Raw genomic sequence first — 21,701 nt, forward strand, 5'->3', positions numbered from 1 at the left:
GAGGCCGCGACTCCGGGCAACGGACACACGGGGACGAAAACCCGGCAATGTCACCGTCAGATGCAGCAGAGTTGGGGACTGTCTGGTCCATCCGCCCACCCAGAGTCACTGACCACACTGACACTGCACCGGCACCCCCTTACCTGACGTTCACCGCTTGTACTCCAGTTGGCGTTGCGTGGCAACAGTACGGGTCACGGGCCGTGACCTCGACTGCCGTGTAACCTCCCTATACATCAGAAAATGCAATTTACAACACGTTATTACTTACTACCTTTTAGTTGATAACCGTCGTACGAACATAACGCTGCCGCATTGGAAAGTGAATAAGCTTGTTTGCAGCACAGCATTGATTTCCATACATCATGTAATAACTTCTCAGTGCAAGGCGCTACAATCAAACTAATGACTCCAGTGGATTCAGAGTGATGAAATACTTCGGAAAAGGCAGTTTACAACAGGTTGTTACAATCCTTTTTAGTTGATGGCCGTAATATGAAAAGTCTTGGACTCTGCCAATGCCACTCGCGGTTCATTTTTAAAGAGTAGGGGCGCTGTCTCCCCGGGGGGGGGGGGGTGAGGTAGTGTCGCCGTCTCCCCGGGGTGGGCGGTATGAGATCAGGTCGGGGGTGAGTCTGTTTCCCGGGCGTGTCCGTGTCCGTGTCGACCAGGGCGGGGGTCGGGGCCGCTGTGGGGGAGGGGCCGCGGCGGGGGAGGGGCCGCTGTGGGGGAGGGGCCGCTGTGGGGGCGGGGTCGCTGTGGGGGAGGGGCCGCTGTGGGGGCGGGGTCGCTGTGGGGGAGGGGCCGCTGTGGGGGCGGGGCCGCTGTGGGGGAGGGGCCGCTGTGGGGGGGGGCCGCGGTGGGGGAGAGGGGTCGATGTGGGGGCGGGGCCGCTGTGGGGGAGGGGCCGCTGTGGGGGCGGGGTCGCTGTGTCGGCGGGGCCGCTGTGGGGGCGGGGCCGCTGTGGGGGCGGGGCCGCTGTGGGGGCGGGGCCGCTGTGGGGGCGGGGCCGCTGTGGGGGCGGGGCCGCTGTGGGGGCGGGGTTACATTCAAACCGCGCCAATGGGCTGCGAGTGTCGCTCAGTTTGTAAACTGCCGTTGGTGAGGCGGGTGCAGATTGGCGCCGACTGGACCCGAGCGGCCCGTCTACACTCACCGGGCTGGGACCCGAGCGGCCCGTCTACATTCACCGGGCTGGGACCCGAGCGGCCCGTCTACACTCACCGGCATTCACCGGGCTGGGACCCGAGCGGCCCGTCTACACTCACCGGGCTGGGACCCGAGCGGCCCGTCTACACTCACCGGGCTGGGACCCGAGCGGCCCGTCTACACTCACCGGGCTGGGACCCGAGCGGCGGGGGTCCGGGCTGACAGTCCCGGCGGGAGGGGGTGAGCGGCGCTGAGGTGACCGGTGAGTGTTCGGCCGGACCGGCGCTTCTCTCCCTGCCCGGGTCACTCATTCTCCCTTCTCCCTCCCCCCTCATCGCCTCTCCCCTGCCCTAATATAAGCGGCTTGCTCTTTACATTATTGCCCATTGTTCGGTTTAATTAATAGTTAACGTGTTTATACACAACTTTGGAGAGAGACTTTGCAGTCGCGCTTGGGAAATGGCCAAGTGAGCCGCTGAAGTGATAATACACGTATTCAGCTTACAACCTCATGGTATGATCATTGATTTCCCCTCTCCACCCTCCTCCCCTGTGCCCACATGACTCGCACCTATTTCTTCCCTGCGCTTCCACTTGTATTCCTTCCTCTACCTTCACAATTCGCAACTCTTAATCTCTTTGTCTCGCAACGTCTGTGGATAAAGACTAGAGGTAGAAAGATAAAGTGTGAAAGGAGGAAAGAAGTGTGAAATGTAATGCCAGAGGAAGGGATATAAGTGGAAGAGGCCAGAGGGAAAGGCAGACATTGGTGTGTATCTTGGTAGAGAACAGGGTGAAAAGTGGGATGGGGGGGGTTCGAGGTAAGTTATCTAAAATTGTAAAATTCCATGTTCACACTTATTTCAAAATGAAGAAGATTCCTGACCTGCAATGTCACCTATTGATGTTCTCCATGGATGCTGGCTGAGTTATTCCAGCACTTTGTCCCTTTTTTCCCTTTATACTTTATCCATATGGAATATGTCCTTTCAGTTTGTGTGTGCCCTCACTCTGATGATGGAGAAGGCCATAGAATGGTTGAAATGGAGAGGAGAGTTAAAATAGTTAGCTACCAGGAGATACAGCAAACTTTGGCAGACCGAGCACGTGTTTGATGAAATGGTTGCCTTGTCTATATTTGGTCTAGCTGATGTAATGGAGGTGACGTTGGGAGAGCTGAGTGCAATAGATGAGTGTAGAGAAGATGCTGTCTCACATGGAATGGCTGCTGGTTTCCCAGATGGATGTGAGGGAGTAGGTAGAAGGTCAGGTGTTGCATCTCCTGCACTTGTAGTGGAAAGTACCAGGGGTGGGAAGGGATGAGTGAATTGAGAATTTGCAGAGAGTTCTCTGGAAATGGGTGGGGATGTGATTGATGGTGGATCACATCAGAGAATGACGTGTTGAATGTGGAGGCAGGTGGGGTGAAAGGTAAGGACCAGAACAAAGGTATGAACTACCCTTCTGTCTATGGGTGGGGTGGGAGGAGGGACTTGCTTATGTCACTAATACTCATCCACGTCAGCAGAGTGATTATTTATGAGACTTTGGTTTTATGTTCATTTTGCAGATTACTTGAAGAATTGAAAAGGACATTACAAGAATTTTGGGCAAGTTTTATGTATCAAATCAACTTTTTGTGGCATCTTCAGCTCCTTCCTACACAAAGTTTTGTATAGTTTGGAGAGAAAGGATGAAGCCGCGCTTGAGAAATAGTCAACATTCCCACAACCTTCACTTTTATGGAATCTCTATTTATTTGCTCAGTTAAATTTGTGACATTACGTGGTATTGATATTGTGGCTGAACCTACAGTGGATATGTTGAGCATCACTACATTAAGCAGCTGAATGGATGCAAATGATATTTTGGTTAGCCTTCATGAACACCCGTATCACATCCGTTATAGGTAGGTTTAATTTAATTCATTAAAGAGATGAGTTGTGAATTATAAAAAATACTTGCATATTTCTATATTAATGGGGCTCTATTACTTTATTTATTTTACTTATTTTTGATTCGAAACATTTCAAACTGAATCTTTGTTTTATATTGAACTGAAATTGAATTATTTGTTCTGTATCTCTACATCATCGCCTATATCTCTCGTTTCCCTTTCCCCCGACTCTCAGTCTGAAGAAGGGTCTCGACCCGAAATGTCACCCATTCCTTCTCTTCAGAAATGCTGCATGTCCCGCTGAGTTACTCCAGCACTTTGTGTCTATAAACTGAATCCTATATTCTTAAATGCACTCATTTCAGTTAAATAAAGTGTCTGTGATTTAACCTGTTTTTCTCTCGTATTTTCTTGCTATTATTCACATTCTGTTTCCCTATAATGTTAAAGCTCCTTATGGTTCCTTTGGAAGATAAAACAATTGTGCTTTGAAGCACTTTTTACTTTTATGCACTTTTCAATTATAGCATTGCTTTTCAAAGGCGCTATAAATAACACTGGTTTAATTTTTCTCTAAAGCATAACTGTGTGGTATAATATTGAATTGCCAGGAATAAACCTTTCTATACAATCTATACAATCGTTGCCTGTGATATTAACAGTAATGAAAAGAAATTCCAAAACATCATCAAATTGATTATGTTTGATCATTTGCTTGTCCTTTTTATTAAAAAAAAAAAAAAGCCTAGCACTCTGTTCCTTGCCGAAGTTTTGGGAAATCTAATCACCTAGCTGTGCTTCTACTCCCTGTCTACAAACTAAAAATGAAGCAGGAGGATCCGGTACAGAGAATTGTTCAATGCTGGTCAACACACACGGATGACATCTTACGCGATAGCTTTGAGTCAGTGGACTGGTCCATGTTCACTGATTCCGCTGCTAACCTGAATGAGTACGCCACTGCCGTGACTGACTTCATCAGCAAGTGCATAGAGGAGTGTGTGCAGAAGAAGACAATCTAAGTGTTCCCCAACCAGTATCCTTGGATGAACTGTGAGGTACATTCACAGGTGAAGGCCAGGTCTGCTGCATACGTCAAATGATCCTGAGTGGTACAAGAAAAGCTCACTATGATCTTTGCAAAGCCATCAAGGATGCCAAGAGACAATACCGGGACAAACTCGAGTCCCAGTCAATAATTCGGACACCCGCAGAATGAAGCGCAGTCTGAATATTATCACTGGCTGCAAAGTGAGGTCAGGCAACATTGCTGTTGATAAGGTAGACAAAGTTAGTAAGACAAAGGAGATAGTGATCGACTTCAGGAAGTGAAGCGGTACATAAACCCTGGTATACACTGACAGCGCCTAAGTAGAGATGGTTGAAAGCTTCAAATTCCTCGGAGTAAATATCACCAACAACTTCTCCTGGACTAACCATGTAGAAGCAATGGCCAAAGAAAGCACACCAATGCATCTACTTCCAGTGAAGTTTGGCATATCCTTGCAACTCTCACCAACTTCTACAGATGTGCTGTAGACAGGATTTTATCGGGATACATCATAGCATGGTTTGGGAACAGCTCCATCCAAGACCGCAAGAAATTGTAGAGAGTTGTAGACGTAGCCCAGCCCATCACGCAAACCTACCTCCCTCCCATCCATTAACTTCATCTTCACTCATGCTGCCTTGGCAAGGCCACCAGCATAATCAAGGATGAGTTTCACCCCAGTCACTCCTTCTTCTCCCCCCTCCCATTGGGCAAGTTTGAAAATGTATACCCAAAAAGGCAAGGATTACTGGTCTTAATGATTACAGGCCTGTCACACTGACCTCTGTAGTCATGAAGACCCTTGAAAGGCTTGTGCTGGCCAAGCTGAAAAATATCACAAACGATTGCAGTTTGCATATCGGGCCAATAGATCTGTGGATGACCCAGTCAACCTGGGCTTGCACTTCATCATCCAGTACCTCTGAGACCTATGCAAGGATTTTGTTTGTTGATTTTAGCATTCAGCACCATTGTGCCAGAGCTACTAAACTCCAAACTTTCCGAGTTGACTGTGCCTCAACCCCTCTGTCGCTGGATCACTGCTTCCTGACAGACAGGAAACAGCATGTAAGGCTGGGAAAGCACATCTCGGACCCGTAATCCCTCGGCATAGGAGCACCGCAAGGCTGTGTACTCTCCCCTCTCCTCTACTCTCTCTACACCAATGACTGCACCTCCACTGACTCCTGTCAATCTTCTCAAGTTTGCGGACAACACAACCCTGATTGGACTGATCCAGGATGGGGAAGAATCTGCCTACAGACAGGAAGTGACACAGCTGACGGCCTGGTGCCATTGCAACAACCTGGAGCTCAATGCTCTTAAGACTGGAATTGATTGTAGACTTTAGGAGAGCTCCCCCTACCCTCACCCCCATTCACCATCAACAACACCACAGTCACATCTGTGGAGTCTTTTAAGTTCCTGGGAACCATCATCTCCAAGGACCTTAAATGGGGGGCTGCCATCGACTCCTCAGTCAAAAAGGCACAACAGAGGATGTACTTCCTGCGGCAGCTGAGAAAGCACAATCTACCACAGGCAATGATGGTCCAATTCTACACGGCCATCGTAGAGTTTGGCTCAGCCACCAAGCACGACATCCGGAGGCTGCAGCGAATCGTCCGATCAACTGAGAAGGTTATTGGCTGCAACCTTCCCTCCATTGATGAACTGTACACTGCAAGGGCCAGGAAGCGAGCGGGCAAGATCATCTCTGACCCCTCTCACCCTGGCCACAAACTCTTTGAATCACTTCCCTCTGGAAGGTGACCCTGGACTGCCAAAGCTGCCACAGCCAGACATTAAAACAGCCTTTTTCCACGAGTAATAGCTCTCCTCAATAACCAAAAATCTGTAGCCTCCTTTTGCTCTGGTATTTTATTTAATTCACATGTTTAATCAATAATGTTTTATTATTAATATTTAATGTTTTAGGTGTCATTCCTAACTCACTATGTCATGTTGTCACTTGCGGGCGGAGCACCAAGGCAAATTCCTTGAATGTGAATACTTGGCCAATAAACTTATTCATTCATACCTCCAGATTCAGGGACAATTTCTTCCCAGCTGTTATCAGGAAACTGAACCATCCATCCTACCAACAACTAGAAAGCAGACCTGAGCTTGTACTACTTCATCAGGGACCCTCGGACTATCTTTAATCTGACTACTGGCTTTATCTTGCACTATGTCATTCCTCGTGTCATATCTGTACACTGGACGGCTCGATTGTAATCATGTATTGTCTTTCTGCTGATTGGTTAGCACGCAACAAAACACGTGACAGTAAACAAATCTAAACTGTTTGTCCCAAAGGGACTCTAAGTAGTCTTAATGAATTTGCACGAGTGGATTACTTGACTGGCTAGGGTGGACAGTAAGGAAATCAAGGAAATTATGGTGTTATAATGATGGAAATAAATAGGCATAGCCCTTCCAGCCATTCGTTTAAGAAGTCAGTTTTGTCGAATTCTCTTATTAGGCTCGGGGTTCAAGGAAGGAGTTTGTCTGGAATAGAATACTCGTTCAGAGAACGTGCTCTGCCTTGTCATAGGTTCATGTGATTGTGCAAGGGAGCTAGCTGGCTGGCTTCCACCATAGTCCTAATGCAGAATATGTGTAATTTGAAGTGGAATGTGGGAGCACAGCTCTCTGGTGTATGTAATGCTCAGTTAGTTTGAATTCTTGAAACTCTGATAGCTTCGTTTTTTAGTTTAGTTTATAGATGCAGCATGGAAACAGACCATTCGGCCAACCGAGTCCACGCTGACCACACAATGTGTAGGAAGGAACTGCAGATGCTGGTATAAACCACCGATAGACACAAAAACCCAGAGTAACTCGGGAGAAAAAGGAATAGGTGACATTTTGGGTCGGGACCTTTCTTCAGCCAAGGGTCTGTGTTACTCTAGCTTTTTGTGGCTATGTTCGTGCAAAGAATGATTTGCAGTGGTACTTGCAATGGCAGGAAAACAACACAGAAATGATGTTGAACTTTCAATTTGTGGGGCTAATCTAAACTAATTGACTTGAGTGATTTTAATAAATGCAGTTTATTTAGTTGTAGATGTATTTGAACATTATTTCATCCACCATCTAGTTTGAGTGAAATTCTTGATTGAGTTGGTCTTGTTTCAGCCTTTGAAGCAAAAATAAATTAACAAGGAGAAAAACATACTTCTCTCTCCCCCCCCCCCCCCCTCTCCACATTATGGGCATTCAGGTAATGGAAATCTGCCCTTACAGAATTCACAGATCACCACCCCAAAACTTGAGAAATGGAAAAATAATTTGTTCTTGTGGAATTTATGTTAAAATGATACATATTTTAGTTCTCACTTCTTGCACAGACTTTTGTGTTATGGAAATGCAAGTTGTGGACCATTTACTTGGGATACAACTCTGTAATGTTAGGGTTGTTTGTACTGTTAATTCCTGATATCCATCACAGTGACAACGAATAAGCCAAAAGCATGATAATGCAAAAAAGCCCAGTGATCCTGTCATTATTATGATTTTGGGTCAAGACCCTTCTTCAGACTGTCTGAAGACGAGCCAAGATCCGAAACGTAACCTATTCCATTTCTCCAGAGATGCCTGACTGATTTACTCCAGCTTTTTGTGTCTCTTCAGTTTACACCAGCATCTGTAGTTCCTTCCTACACATGAAACTAATGCACCTGGACAAGTGTAAACTGGTGCCAACTGTGCCGATGCATTACTTTTCCTCCACAACCTCAGTGACCACTGCACCAGTCCATAAGTGAGAGCAGAAATTTCTCTCAGTGCCTGGTCTTGCTTTCCTCATTTGTCAATGTGACTTCTATTTGGGAGCGTCAAATGATGTTGACAGCCGCCAGCAGCAGGTTGGATAGTGCAGTCATTTCGAGTAGAGTTGGGAGCTGGCAAAGAGGACATTGCTGTTTTTGGGCTGGACGGTATTCCATGCTTACAAAGTCTGAGAATGAGAAATTGCCTGTGCGTGGTTCACTCGGAAATGTCTCAAATACAGCAAACTAATTGAAACCCTATGGGTGCAACTTGTATCCAAAGCCTTCAAAAATGTAGCTGGTCTAATTATTTTGTGTTCAAGTACAAAGGATGGCATGGTGGCACAGTGATAGAGTTGCTGCCTTACAGTGTCAGAGACCCGGTTTCAATCCCAATTACAGGTGCTGTCTTTTTGGAGTTTGTACATTCTTCCCCTGGGTTTTCTCCGAGATCTTCGGTTTCCTCCCACACTCCAAAGATGTACAGGCTTGTAGGTTAATTGGCTTGGTATAAATGTAAATTGTCCCTAGTGTGTGTAGGGTTGTGTTAATGTGTGGGGATCACCGGTCGGTGGGCCGAACGGCTTGTTTCCACGCTGTATCTCTAAACTAACATACAAAAGGTTGAAATTGATCTGAGTGCTCTTACATTACCAGTTTTAAAAAAGTAATGAAGTTATAAAATATGGATGGATATTGAGAAACATCTGTGCTGGCTGAGTCATGTCTCCAACTGGAGGTTTGATTGTGGCAAAAGGAATGGTTGCTTTTTTCTATGTGTAATTGCTTCATTTAAAGTTAACGCATGGTATGTTATATGTAGGCAACTTGCGTGATGCAGATGCTTGAGAATATCTAACTATAGGAAAAGGTGGAAAAGGTGGATGAGCAACAGCAGCTAAATGCTTTGTCAGATCGTCTCTTTGAAATGTTGATTAGGTTCAGAAAGTTCAATTTAGTTTATCGTCACGTGTACCAAGGTACAGTGAACAGTTTTTGTTGCTTGCTAACCAGTCTGCAGAAAGACAAAACATGAATACAATCGAGCCATTTACAGTGTAAAGATACGATAGGGGGATAAAGTTTAGTGCAAGGTAAAGCCAGCAAAGTCTGATCAAGCATAGTCCGAAGGTCACCCATGAGGTAAATAGTAGTTCAACACTTCAGCCATGTGTGCCTTGTATGTTTAAGTACTAAAGTATTTATTGGATTTTTATTTCCTTTGGGTTTAAGAAACACTTGTCCTACTTTTTCTTTATTTGAATTGGTCAGAAATGTGTGTAAACGAAGCAGTGATTCAAATTTAACTTGGACATTGAACTTTGGATTAATTTAATAGAATTGACTAATGGGCACTGGGTGAGTTGCAGGTTGAAGTTATCTGGTTAATTTCTAAAGGTGTAAAGCAAACCTGTTTGTCTTGGGATAGAATTTACATGGCCTCGGGTTTTTTTTGAGAGGGGGGATGCTAGTAAGTTTATATGGGGAACTAGATAACCACTTAAAAATTACTTTGGGAATTGACATGAAGAAAATAAACAGTCTTTGAATGAAACCGTATAGGGTGGAAGAAGAAATGTGCAAGAAGGAACTGCAAATGCTGTTTTACACCCAAGATGGACACACAATGATGGAGTAACTCAGGAGGCAGGATCTGTGGAGAAAAGGAATAGATGACGTTTCAGGTTGTGACCTGACTGAAGAAGGGCCTCGACCCGAAACGCCACCTATTCCTTTTTTCCAGAGATGCTGCCTGACCCGCTGAATTACTCCAGCTTTTTGTGTCTATCTAGGGTGGAAGACGACCCATTTCTATATAACCTCTCCCACACCTTATCTCTTAAGAACACACTGCCTTAACTGCAGGTAATCATTGAAATTGACAAGACATTGCTTCAATTAACACTTGTGCAAATATACTCTGTTAAACAATGTAACATATAGTCTTCAGTGTGTAGGAAAGAACTGCAGATGCTGGTTTAAATCCAAGGTAGACACAAAATGCTGGAGTAACTCGGCGGGTCAGGCAGCATCTCTGGAGAGAAGGAATAGGTGACTTTTCGGTCGAGACCCTTCTTCAGGCTGAAGAATAGAGTCTTCAGTATTTTTAGCTACAGTAACAAAATAAACATATTGCCAATGAAAAGACCTTTAATTTTGAAAATCCTATGGGAGAAAAATAAAATTTCCACTCCAAAAAAGCCATGCTGAGAACCCTTGATTAGATTATGATTTTCCAAATAAATTGTTAATACTGTTGTTAGGCTAATTTTCATTTTGACTTCCTATGTGTTTTAAACAGTTATCCAATCTAGTGATAGTTCTCTAACAGCTGAAAAATAATGATTAATGCATCTACTATGTTGGTACTTAATTCTTTTAAGATGACTGTTTACAAATATCTGTTTACCTCCTCTGCTATCTCCAGCGTTAGTTTCTATGGCGTTTGTTCATTTGCTTTTCCTTTCTTCACCTTTCCTTTTACGAACCAATCAATAAACAAGACATGGACACAATGCTTCGACCCAAAACATCACCCATTCCTTCCCTCCAGCCATGCTGCCTGTCCCGCTGAGTTACTCCAGCTTTTTGTGTCTACGGAGTACAACAGTACAACCTCCAATAAGCTCTGAACCACACAGGCTATTTATTATTGCACTATTATTATTTATGTTTTTTTGTTCACACACACAGCTTTTTTTTCTCGTTTAATATTTTGTTTACAGTGTACTATGTTTACATATTCTGTTGTGCTACTGCAAGTAAGAATGTCATTGTTCTATCTGGGACATATGGCAATAAAATACTCTTGACTCTTAACTTCCTACACAATAAACAAGATTAATTCCTCTATATTTCATGCCTGTTTGTTGCTTCTTGATTGTTGCATTATCTGGTTAGTTTAATTTTTGTCTTTTTTTTTTGCAGAATGGAAGCGTCCTGCTTGGAGCTAGCTCTAGAAGGTGAACGGCTTTGTAAAGCAGGCGACTGTCGAGCTGGTGTATCCTTTTTTGAAGCAGCAGTTCAGGTTGGAACAGAGGATCTGAAAACTCTCAGCGCCATCTACAGTCAGCTTGGAAATGCGTATTTTTATTTGCACGATTATTCGAAAGCTCTGGAGTTCCACCATCACGACCTCACCCTAGCAAGGTAAGCGTCAAGTATTCCAACATCACTGAATTCATTTTTGGCTACTTACTCAGTTCAAAGATTCTTTTGACTTGAAATTAATCCCTCTATATCCAGTGAATGCCTTTTAATAACCATGTACACAAGATATACCACAGTATATTCCCGCTGAGTTACTCCGGCATTTTGTGCCTATCTTCGGTGTTAACCAGCATCAGCAGTTCCTTCCTACACAATATATTATTTTCTCCCTACCTCCTTTAATCTCTATATTAAATAACGATCAGCATTTGTTGTGCATTACTTAGTTTTCATGATGACGGCTTTATAATAATCTTGTAGTTCTGTGCTTACTCTGCAAATTATAACAATCTTGGTAATAAACTACAGTGAACTGAACTGAATAATGTTCTTGGCAGTGGTTTCTGGTATTGATTTTTTGATGTGATGTTAACTGATCTGATTGTTGTGCCTCTATTCCAGAAGGGCTGTAGGAAAAAGGCTGGGATCTGCTGGCCAGTGAGCTTAACATCTGTAGTTGGAAAGTTACTAGAGAGTATTATGAGGGATAGGATATACAGGCGGACAAGGGCTAATTAGGGAGAATCAGCATGTTTTTTTTACGTGGGAGGTCGTGTCTCATGAATGAGTTTTTTGAAGATGTGACCAAAAATGTTGATGTTTATGTGGATTTCAGCAAGGCATTTGAAAAGGTTCACCAGCATAATCAAGGATGAGTCTCACCCTGACCACTCCCTCTTCTCTCCTCTCCCATCGGGCAAAAGTTGGAAAAGTGTGTAAATGCACATCTCCAGATTCTGGGACTGTTTCTTCCCCACTGTTATCAGGCAACTGAATCATCCTACCACAATTAGAGAGCTTTCCTGAACTACTATCTACCTCATTAGAGACACTCAAACTCTTTGATAAGACTTTACTAATATAATCTTGCACTAAGCATTATTCACATTATTCCCTCATGTATCTGTACACTGGATGACTCGATTGTAATCGGGTATTGTCTTTCCGCTGACTGGTTAGCACGTAAATAAAAAAAGTTTTACACTGTTCCTCCTCGGTACAAGTGACAATAAAATAACTAAACTCAACTCAAGGTGCCTCATGGTGATCTGCTCTGGAAGGTTAAATGGCATGGGATCCAAGGAGCGATGTGTGAATGGATAGAAAATTGGCTTCAAGGAAGGAAGCAGAGGGTGATAGCAGAAGGTTGCTGTTCGGACTGGAGGCCTGGAACCAGCGGTGTGCCTTGGAGAAGGGGGAAAGATTTAATAGGAATCTGAGGGGGTAACCTTTTCACACAGAGGGTGGTGGGTGTATGGAACAGGCTACCAGAGGAGGTAGTTGAGGCTGGGACTATTGCAACGTTTAAGAAACAATTAGACAGGTACATGGATAGGGCAGGGATATGGGCCAAACGCATGTAGGTGGGACTGGTGTAGATGGGGCATGTTGGTCAGTGTGGGCAAGTTGGGCCGAAGGGCCCCTTTCCACGCCTTATGACTATACCGACAGATCTTTTCCATCTCTTTTAATAATAATCACACTTTGCAATCTTCTGATTCGGCGCCATTCTATTATTAATTTAAAGATTATGGTCTTCTACAGGCCCACCCCAGGTTACAAACGACCAACCTACGGGCACCCATACATATAAATGAGCACCTATGAATATTAAAGTCAAATGAATTCAATCACAAAAAGTTTACATGTAACTTCTCCACTGTAATCAAGCACAATTGACTCTCATTAACCCACTGCCAGTTTCACCCTGGATAGTCACTTAGAGTTGCTTTAGAAATTGCTTCTATTCATACTTGTGCAACAATACCCAGAGGCATCAAACATTCCTCATACGTTAACCCAATTATCCCCAGGATCATTCTCGTATACCTCTGGACCCTCTCCAATGCTTGCACATCCGTCCTCCGATATGGAGCCCAAAACTTCACAATATTCCAAATGCCATCTTATTCTAAAGGCCATCTTATTCACTGGAATTTAGAAGGATGAGAGGATATCTTTTTGAAACATATAAAATTCTTACGGGATTGTACAGGCTCGGTGCAGGAAAAATGTTACTAATGTTGGGGGAGTTTAGAACCAGGGGTCACAGTTTAAGAATAAGGGGTAGGCCATTAGGACTGAGATGAGGAAAAATGCTTTCACCCAGAGAGTTGTGAATCTGGAATTCTCTGCCACAGAAAGCAGCGGAGGCCAATTCACTGGATGTTTTCAAGAGAGAGTTTGATTTTGCTCTTGGGGCTAACGGAATCAAGGGATATGGGGAGAAAGCAGGAAAGGGGTACTGATTTTGGATGATCAGCCATGATCATATTGAATGGAGGTGCTGGCTCGATGGGCCAAATGGCCTATTCCTGCACCCATTTTCTATGTTTCTCACAGTAGAGTGACCAAAACTGAACACGATAATCTATGTGCTGCCCCAACAATGTGTTAAACAACTTCTAGCTTCTAGCAACAGAATTAGGTCATTTGGTCAATCGAGTCTACTCCGCCATTCAATCATGGCTGATCTATAATGTACGAGATGGTGTCTTAGAGCAGTTTGTAGTTGAGCGTACCAGGGAAAAGGCAATTTGAGATGTTATTCTGTAATGAACCAGGTTTGATTCAGGAACTTGAATTAAGGGACCACTAGGAGGTAGTGACCATAATAAGATGAAACTCAACCTTGAGAGGCAGAAGGTGAAATTAGAGATGTCTGTATTCATGTTGAACAAACACGACTTCTCCAGCCTGTGTCGCGGGATTGGAACGACCCGGAGCGGGGACGTACATCGCCTGGCACGGCTTCATGGCTGTGGGACATTCCAGCGCCCGCCGGGGGCTCCAACATTGTGACTTTTAGACCGGGAGCGGGGCCGTAAATCGCCCGGCACGGCCTAAAATGGCCGTGGGACTTAGCATCGCCCGCCTGGGGCTTGGACATCGGGAGAGACATGGAGAACAGGGGAGAGAAGAGACTTTGCCTTCCATCACAGTGGGTTCACTGTGATGGATGTTTGTGTGAATTAAATTGTGTGTATGTCTAGGAAATTGTCTTTGTTTGTATGGCTGTGGAAACGGAATTTCGTTTGAGCCTCACTGAGGCTCAAATGACAATAAATGGTATTGTATTGTATTGTAAAGAGGCATGATGGAGGAGCTGGCTAAAATTTGTTTGGAAAGGGACCCTAGCAGGAATGACGGTGGAACAGCTATGGCAGGAATTCCTGGGAACAATTGGGAAAATGCAAGATCTTTTCATTCCAAAGGAAAAGAAAGATTGTAAGGGAGAATGAGGTGACCGTGGCTGACGAGGGAAGTCAAAGACAGCATAAAATTAAAATGTGCTGCTATCCCATCTTTAATAACTGACTCTAGTGGGGAAACTGCTAGAGTCAGTTATTAAAGATGGGATAGCAGCACATTATGGAAAGTGGTGAAATCATTGGACAAAGTCAGCATGGATTTACGAAAGGTAAATCATGTCTGACGAATCTTATAGAATTTTTCGAGGATGTAACTAGTAGAGTGGATAAGGGAGAACCAGTGGATGTGTTATATCTTGACTTTCAGAAGGCTTTCAACAAGGTCCCACATAAGAGATTAGTATACAAACTTAAAGCACACGGTAATGGGGGTTCAGTATTGATGTGGATAGAGAACTGGCTGGCAAACAGGAAGCAAAGAGTAGGAGTAAACGGGTCCTTTTCACAATGGCAGGCAGTGACTAGTGGGGTACCGCAAGGCTCAGTGCTGGGACCCCAGCTATTTACAATATATATTAATGATTTGGACGAGGGAATTGAATGCAACATCTCCAAGTTTGCGGATGACACTAAGCTGGGGGGCAGTGTTAGCTGTGAGGAGGATGCTAGGAGGCTGCAAGGTGACTTGGATAGGCTGGGTGAGTGGGCAAATGCATGGCAGATGCAGTATAATGTGGATAAATGTGAGGTTATCCACTTTGGTGGCAAAAACAGGAAAGTAGACTATCATCTAAATGGTGGCCAATTAGGAAAAGGGGAGATGCAACGAGACCTGGGTGTCATGGTACACCAATCATTGAAAGTAGGCATGCAGGTGCAGCAGGCAGTGAAGAAAGCGAATGGTATGTTAGCATTCATAGCAAAAGGATTTGAGTATAGGAGCATGGAGGTTCTACTGCAGTTGTACAGGGTATTGGTGAGACCACACCTGGAGTATTGTGTACAGTTTTGGTCTCCAAATCTGAGGAAAGACATTCTTGCCATAGAGGGAGTACAGAGAAGGTTCACCAGACAGATTCCTGGGATGTCAGGACTTTCATATGAAGATAGACTGGATAGACTCAGCTTGTACTCGCTAGAATTTAGAAGATTGAGGGGTATCTTATAGAAACTTACAAAATTCTTAAGGGGTTGGACAGGCTAAATGCAGGAAGATTGTTCCCGATGTTGGGGAAGTCCAAGACAAGGGGTCACAGTTTAAGGATAAAGGGGAAATCCTTTAGGACCGAGATGAGAAAAACATTTTTCACACCGAGAGTGGTAAATCTCTGGAACTCTCTGCCACAGAAGGTAGTTGAGGCCAGTTAATTGGCTATATTTATGAGGGTATTAGATGTGGCCCTTGTGGCTAAGGGGATCAGGGGGTATGGAGAGAAGGCAGGTACAGGATACTGAGTTGGATGATCAGCCACGTTCATATTGAATGGCGGTGCAGGCTCGAATGGCCGAATGGCCTACTCCTACACCTATTTTTCTAAAAGAGAAGGCATATAACATTGCAAAGATTAGTGGGAAGCTGGAGAATTAGGCCATTCGGCCCATCAAGTCTACTCTGCCATTCAATCATGGCTGATCTACCTCTCCCTCCTAACCCCATTCTCCTGCCTTCTTCCCATAACCCTTGACACCCGTACGAATCAAGAATCTATCTCTGGTTTAAAAATATCCAGTGCTGGCCTGCACAACCTCCGGTGACAAATAAGTCCACAGATTCACCACCCTATGACTAAGATCAATAGCAGTGCAACTTTGGAGTGCTTGAACCAAGTATTGACAAGCAGGTTCTTTAACAGGGTAAATACAACAGAGGGGCAACTTCCCCCCCCCCCCCCCCCCCCCACAAATGGTGGTGGGTGTATGGTCAGAGCTGCCAGAGGAGGTTGTTGAGGTAGGTACTATCACACAACGATCGATAAACATTTGGGCAGGTACTTGTATAGGACGGGCTTAGAAGGATATGAGCCAAACGCAGGCAAATGGAACTAGTGTAGATGGGGCATGTTGGGCCGAAGAGCTTGTTTCCACGCTGTGTGACTTTATGACTCCATTAATGCTATTATGAACAAAGAGACAAATTTCAGCATTCCGCTGAAAATGATGAATTGCTTTTGTTGTCAAGTCGCATTTAGCTGAATGTGGTTCCAAGAAACACTTAACTCCAGAAGAACTGCTATCGAAAACACTTCAGTGATATCTTCAGTACCTACAACTGAGAAAGATGGTTGAGTTCATTTTGCTCGGAGCATGGTATTGTTGCAGGGGTATCTGGAGCATTGAGCTTTATCGGTAGCTTTAATAACATTTTCTCCTCCACGTCAGAGTTAAGAATGTTTTCTAACTGCATGATGATCAGCTCTGTTTGTATTCATTAGACCACGATACAGTCTGAGGAGGTAGCAGGATAAATGCCCAAACACACATAGTACAGAGGGCAGACTTTCCTTCCCTGCAATTCTCGTATCAGTCACCAGAAACTTCAGAAGGTCGATAAATAGTGTTGGTATCATAACTGATTAGAAACTGGGCATCCTCAGTCATAGTGATACAGTGGAAACAGGCTCTTCTACCCAACTTGCCCACACCGGCCAAAGTATCCCAGCAACACTAGTCCCACCTGCCCATGTTTGGTCCATATCCTTCCAAACCTGTCCTATCCATGTACCTGTCTAACCATTTCTCAATTACTTCCTCTGACAGCTTGTTCCATACACTCACCACCTTCTGTGTGGAAAAATTACCCCTCAGATTCCTATTAAATCTTTTCCCCTTCATCTTAAACGTATGCCCTCTGGTCCTCAATTCACCTACTCTGGGCAAGAGACTCGGTGCATCTAAACGCACATGTCTCAACATCACACACCTGACATGTACCTTGAAGACTATCATCCTGAAGGTAGTCTTCAAGGTACATAATCCACAATTATGTTAACTGTGCTTCAATAGGATGAGGTGAGCATTAAGAACAAGTGCAATGCTGGAAGTGTTGCTAGTTGCATGTTATAATCTATTACTTGCTTAATTTTCAGAACAATTGGTGACCGACTGGGTGAAGCAAAAGCCAGTGGCAACCTTGGCAACACCTTTAAGCTTTTGGGACGTTTTGATGAAGCTGTAGTTTGCTGCCAAAGACATTTGGATATTTCAAGAGAGCTCTGTGATAAGGTAGAGGTCATTAAATGATGTGACGTGCCATCTATATTTCAATGCCATTTTAAGTAATGGTATATATACACGTCAGGTGTTCATTGTGACTTTTTTATAATGACATTAGAAATTTAAAGGAAATCGTGGAGATCAAGTAGTTGCTTATCACCATTACTCAAGAGGGAGATTGATGGACAAAAATGTATATGCCTATGGAGGGATATTGCTTATCGTCCTTACTTTGAGAAAACAATGAGTGAATTATTTAAACACTGCAATTAAAGTGAATTACTGTGGAGTAGATTAAAGTTCACATTCAAGGAAAATGACAGTAAAATTCTGTTAATTTGGTATGTTCAGAACTTTGGGTGGTATTAGGCTATCATATTTACCAGGCTATTGATATTATTGAATTGATACTTCAGAATATTTTCAATCCATTTTAATTAAATGTTACACAGAATACTAAATTTACAATAGGGAGTTACAAGTGAGTGCAGGAACTATGGATGTCAAGAGTGGAAGGAGTGCAGGAACTATGGCCCTGTGGACTATTTTCTAAATGGGGAGAGAATCCAGAAATCAGAGGTGCAAGTAGACTTGGGAGTGCTGGTGCAGGATTCCCAAAAAGTTAATCTGCAAGTCGAATCAGTAGTAAGGAAGGCAATCGTAATGCTACATTCCCGGAGAGTGAAAGGAGAGCAGGAACTATGGCCCTCGAGAGTTTCAGTTTAGTTTGTCACGTGTACTGAGGTACAGTGAAACGCTTTAGTGGAAGGAGTGAAAGAATTATGGGCCTGGCGAGTGGAAGGAGAGCAGGAACAGGGGCCTGTTGAGCCAGATCCTGAACCATTGAGATTTCTGAATATTCCCATAACATAATTTTGGAATTTTAACCAAACTATGGTTGTTTCATCTTTCGAGGGAGAGGCTCAAAAGTTTGGTCAAACCGTTGTATATGTATGAAATCAACCGAGATTAGGTCCACAGGATGGATTGCAAAGGTGATAAGTTGGCTCAGAATTCTTCTGTGAATGAATGTTCCTCATTCTGGGGCAAGCAGAGTTTTGGGTGGTGTTAACCACAAACAGAATTCATGATTGGACACATGCACACACCCTTGAAATGTCTAAATTATCAGGGCCTTGCTGACTCTGTACTGCACTTTTATTATGCTATTTTATGCTTTCCTATTTTGTGCTGCTGAACAGGTGGGTGAAGCAAGAGCACTGTATAACCTGGGCAATGCATACCATGCCCATGGTAAATCCCTGGCTTGTGCAGAAGCACAAGACCCAGGCAACTTTCCAGAAGAGGTGATGAACGTTTTACAGAAAGCTTCAGAATACTATAAGTGAGTAGCTCTTGCATGAATTCATAGACATTTGAGTTGCTTTTCTGGCTTGCATTTCTTTTGAACACACTATTCACTTAATTTTATAAAGACACTAGTGGAAACATCACCTATTCCTTCTCTCCAGAGATGCTGTCTGACCTGCTGTGTTACTCCAGTTTTTTGTGTCCATCTTTGCTTTAAATCAGCTTCTGCAGTTCCTTCCTGCACATTCACTTAATTTTGCTGCCCTGCCATTGTACCACATTTTCCTTTATGTTAAAATATTCAGTGTTTCAAAATTTGAGGCAATAATGGATATTGATGTCTACTATGTTTGGTGAGGGATGTTGCCAGAGGAAAAAGTTAAACTGTTTTTGAGAATGAAGAAAGGTCCCAACCTGAAATGTCGTTTACTCAGATCAGGCACGGAAATCGCTATAAAAATATGGGGGGGGGGGGGGGGGGGAGGAACAGGGGGGACACAATTTCTTGGCGGCCGCGCGCGCATGCGCACACTCACACATATACACATGAAGCTTTGTAGACTCAATCCAGCGCTAAATGCAGCTCAACTCTGCCTGTCCCACAGGGGTTAACCTACAGCCCTGCCTGGACTGATGGGACACCAGCCTGGAGCTGTGGAGCTAGCGCTGCTTCTCCGCGCTGGCTGTAAACCTGGGCCATATTTCCTGCAAGTCCAGGCAGGGCTGTAGGTTAACCTGGTGGGACAGGCAGATTTGAACTGGGTTTAGCTCTGCTTCTCTGCACTGGCTGTGGGCCTGGGTGCACATGTCCCGCCCCCATTTCCTGCTGACCGACGTCTCTCTCTCGTCCAATCGGCGCCCTCGATCAGCAGTCCCACCTTAACTGCCTCGTGGAAAGCGTAGTTTTAGCTGGGTTTTAAAATCCAGATTACAAAAAATGGGGGGGGTTCGTCCCCACCTCTCAAATCAAATCAAATCAAATCAACCTTTATTGTCATCTTGCAAAGCAACAATTGTACAGTGCAAATGAGAAGACGTTTCCCAGGGAATACCGGAGCATCGCACATAAAACTTAAACATTTCACACATAATAACAGTAAAAACAATCCAGACCCTGATGAAACAGTATAAATAGTTAAAAGCAGGTAAAACAGCAACATTAAAATACAGTAAAAACAGTCATTAAAATGTCCAGGGCAGCTGATTTGAGTGGCCGGTGCCAGAGTTATTAAAATGTCAGTGCAAAGCTGCAGAATCAGGTGGAGTGACTGTTTAGCAGCCTCACAGCCTATGTCAGGAAGCTGTTTAGCAGTCTGGTAGTCTGGGCTTTGATGCTACGGTATCACTTGCCTGATGGCAGGAGATCCAGGTGTGTGTGGAGGGGGTGCAGTTTGTCCTTCGCTATTCTCAGAGCTTTTTTCAGGCAGCGGCTCTGGAACAGTTCTTGTACCGAGGGTACGGAGACGCCAATGATCCTCTCTGCTCCCCTCACTACCATCTGCAGAGCCTTCCTGTCTGAGCAGTTACAGTTGGAGTACCACGTGTTCATGCAGTACGTGAGTACAGACTCCACCGTGCCCCTGTAAAAAGTCCTGAGGATGTTGGTGGGGAGTGAGGCCTGTTTGAGTTTCCTCAGGAAGTGCAGTCGCTGCTGAATGATTTGACAATCCCAGTGTTGTTCCTGGACCAGGTCAGACTGTCTGTAATTTGCACTCCGAGGAACTTTATGCTCTCCACTCTCTCCACCGTGGTGCCACTGATGTTGAGGGGTGTGTGTTTTGGCTGCGACTTCCTGAAGTCGACAATTATCTCCTTTGTTTTGTCGACGTTTAATGCTAAATTGTTGTTGCCACACCAGTCCACTAGTTGTTTCTCTTCCTCCCTGTACATTGATTCATCATCTCCGCTGATGAGTCCCACCACTGTTGTGTCATCTGTGAATTTTATGATCTTATTGTCCCTGAATCTGGCAGCAGTCATATGTGAGCAGTGTGAACAACAGCGGGCTGAGCACACAGCCTTGAGGGGAGACGGTGCTCAACGTGATCGAGCCCGAGGTGTTCTTGCCAACACGGACTGACTCAGTCAGAGAGGAGGGACGTGTGTCCCCTGCCCCCCCCCCCCCCCGTGATTTCCGCCCCTGACTCAGATTGTCCAGAGGTGTTGCCTGACCTGCTGAGTTCTCCAGCAATGTGTTCTGCACACGATTCCTGCATCTGCAGTTCCTTGTGTCTTAGTCTTGTTGTTGAGTTGTTTTATTGTCACGTGTGCCGAGGTACAGTGAAGAGCTTTTGTTGCGTGCTAACCAGTCAGCGGAAAAGACCATACATGATTCCAATGGAGCCATCCACAGTGTATAGATACATGATAAGGGAATTGCGTGAATAAAGTTTGGTGCAAGATGAAGCTAGTAAAGTCTGGTCAAAGATAGGCACAAAATGCTGGAGTAACTCAGCGGGACAGGCAGCATTTCTGGAGAGAAGGAATGGGTGAAATTTCAGGTCAAAACTTTAACGAACCAAACAATAATCAAGAGATATGCACAAAAACCTTAACAGCACTATTCACTCTACACTACTATCAAAGTGATACAGTGTGGAAACATGCCCTTTGGCCCAACTAGCCCACACCGGCCAACAATGTCCCAGCTACACTAGTCCCACTTGCCTGCGCTTGGTCCATATCCCTTCAAACCTGTCCTATCCATGTCCCTGTCATTGTTTCTTGAACGATTGGATAATCCCAGCCTCAACTGCCTCCTCTGGCAGCTTGTTCCACACATCCACCACCCTTTATGTGAAAAAGTTACCCTTTGGATTCCTATTAAATCTTTTCCCCTTCACCTTGAACCTATTGTTCCCTAGTCCTCGATTCCCCTACTCTGGGCAAGAGACTGTGCATCTACCTGATCTATTCCTCTCATGATTTTGTATATCTCCATAAGA

General features: G+C 44.4%; 1 protein-coding gene across 3 annotated transcripts in view; it reads left to right on the forward strand.

Annotated features, from left to right (window-relative positions):
* The first annotated feature begins 1,105 nt into the window (after positions 1 to 1,105).
* The window catches only part of gpsm2 (G protein signaling modulator 2), a 46,665-nt gene continuing 26,069 nt past the window's right edge, over positions 1,106 to 21,701 (forward strand). The window contains exons 1-5 of one of the 3 annotated variants that reach the window (XM_033027873.1): positions 1,106 to 1,411; positions 2,720 to 3,058; positions 10,799 to 11,020; positions 17,319 to 17,454; positions 18,648 to 18,790. In XM_033027873.1, the coding sequence (XP_032883764.1) occupies positions 3,000 to 3,058; positions 10,799 to 11,020; positions 17,319 to 17,454; positions 18,648 to 18,790 (560 nt within the window). In that variant the 5' untranslated portion in view covers positions 1,106 to 1,411; positions 2,720 to 2,999. The remainder of the gene's footprint in view (positions 1,412 to 2,719; positions 3,059 to 10,798; positions 11,021 to 17,318; positions 17,455 to 18,647; positions 18,791 to 21,701) is intronic. The other 2 variants (XM_033027875.1, XM_033027874.1) reach the window with 2 other exon arrangements.

The sequence above is a fragment of the Amblyraja radiata genome, chromosome 10 (genome assembly GCF_010909765.2).
Source record: "Amblyraja radiata isolate CabotCenter1 chromosome 10, sAmbRad1.1.pri, whole genome shotgun sequence".
In the NCBI taxonomy this organism is placed as follows: domain Eukaryota; kingdom Metazoa; phylum Chordata; class Chondrichthyes; order Rajiformes; family Rajidae; genus Amblyraja; species Amblyraja radiata.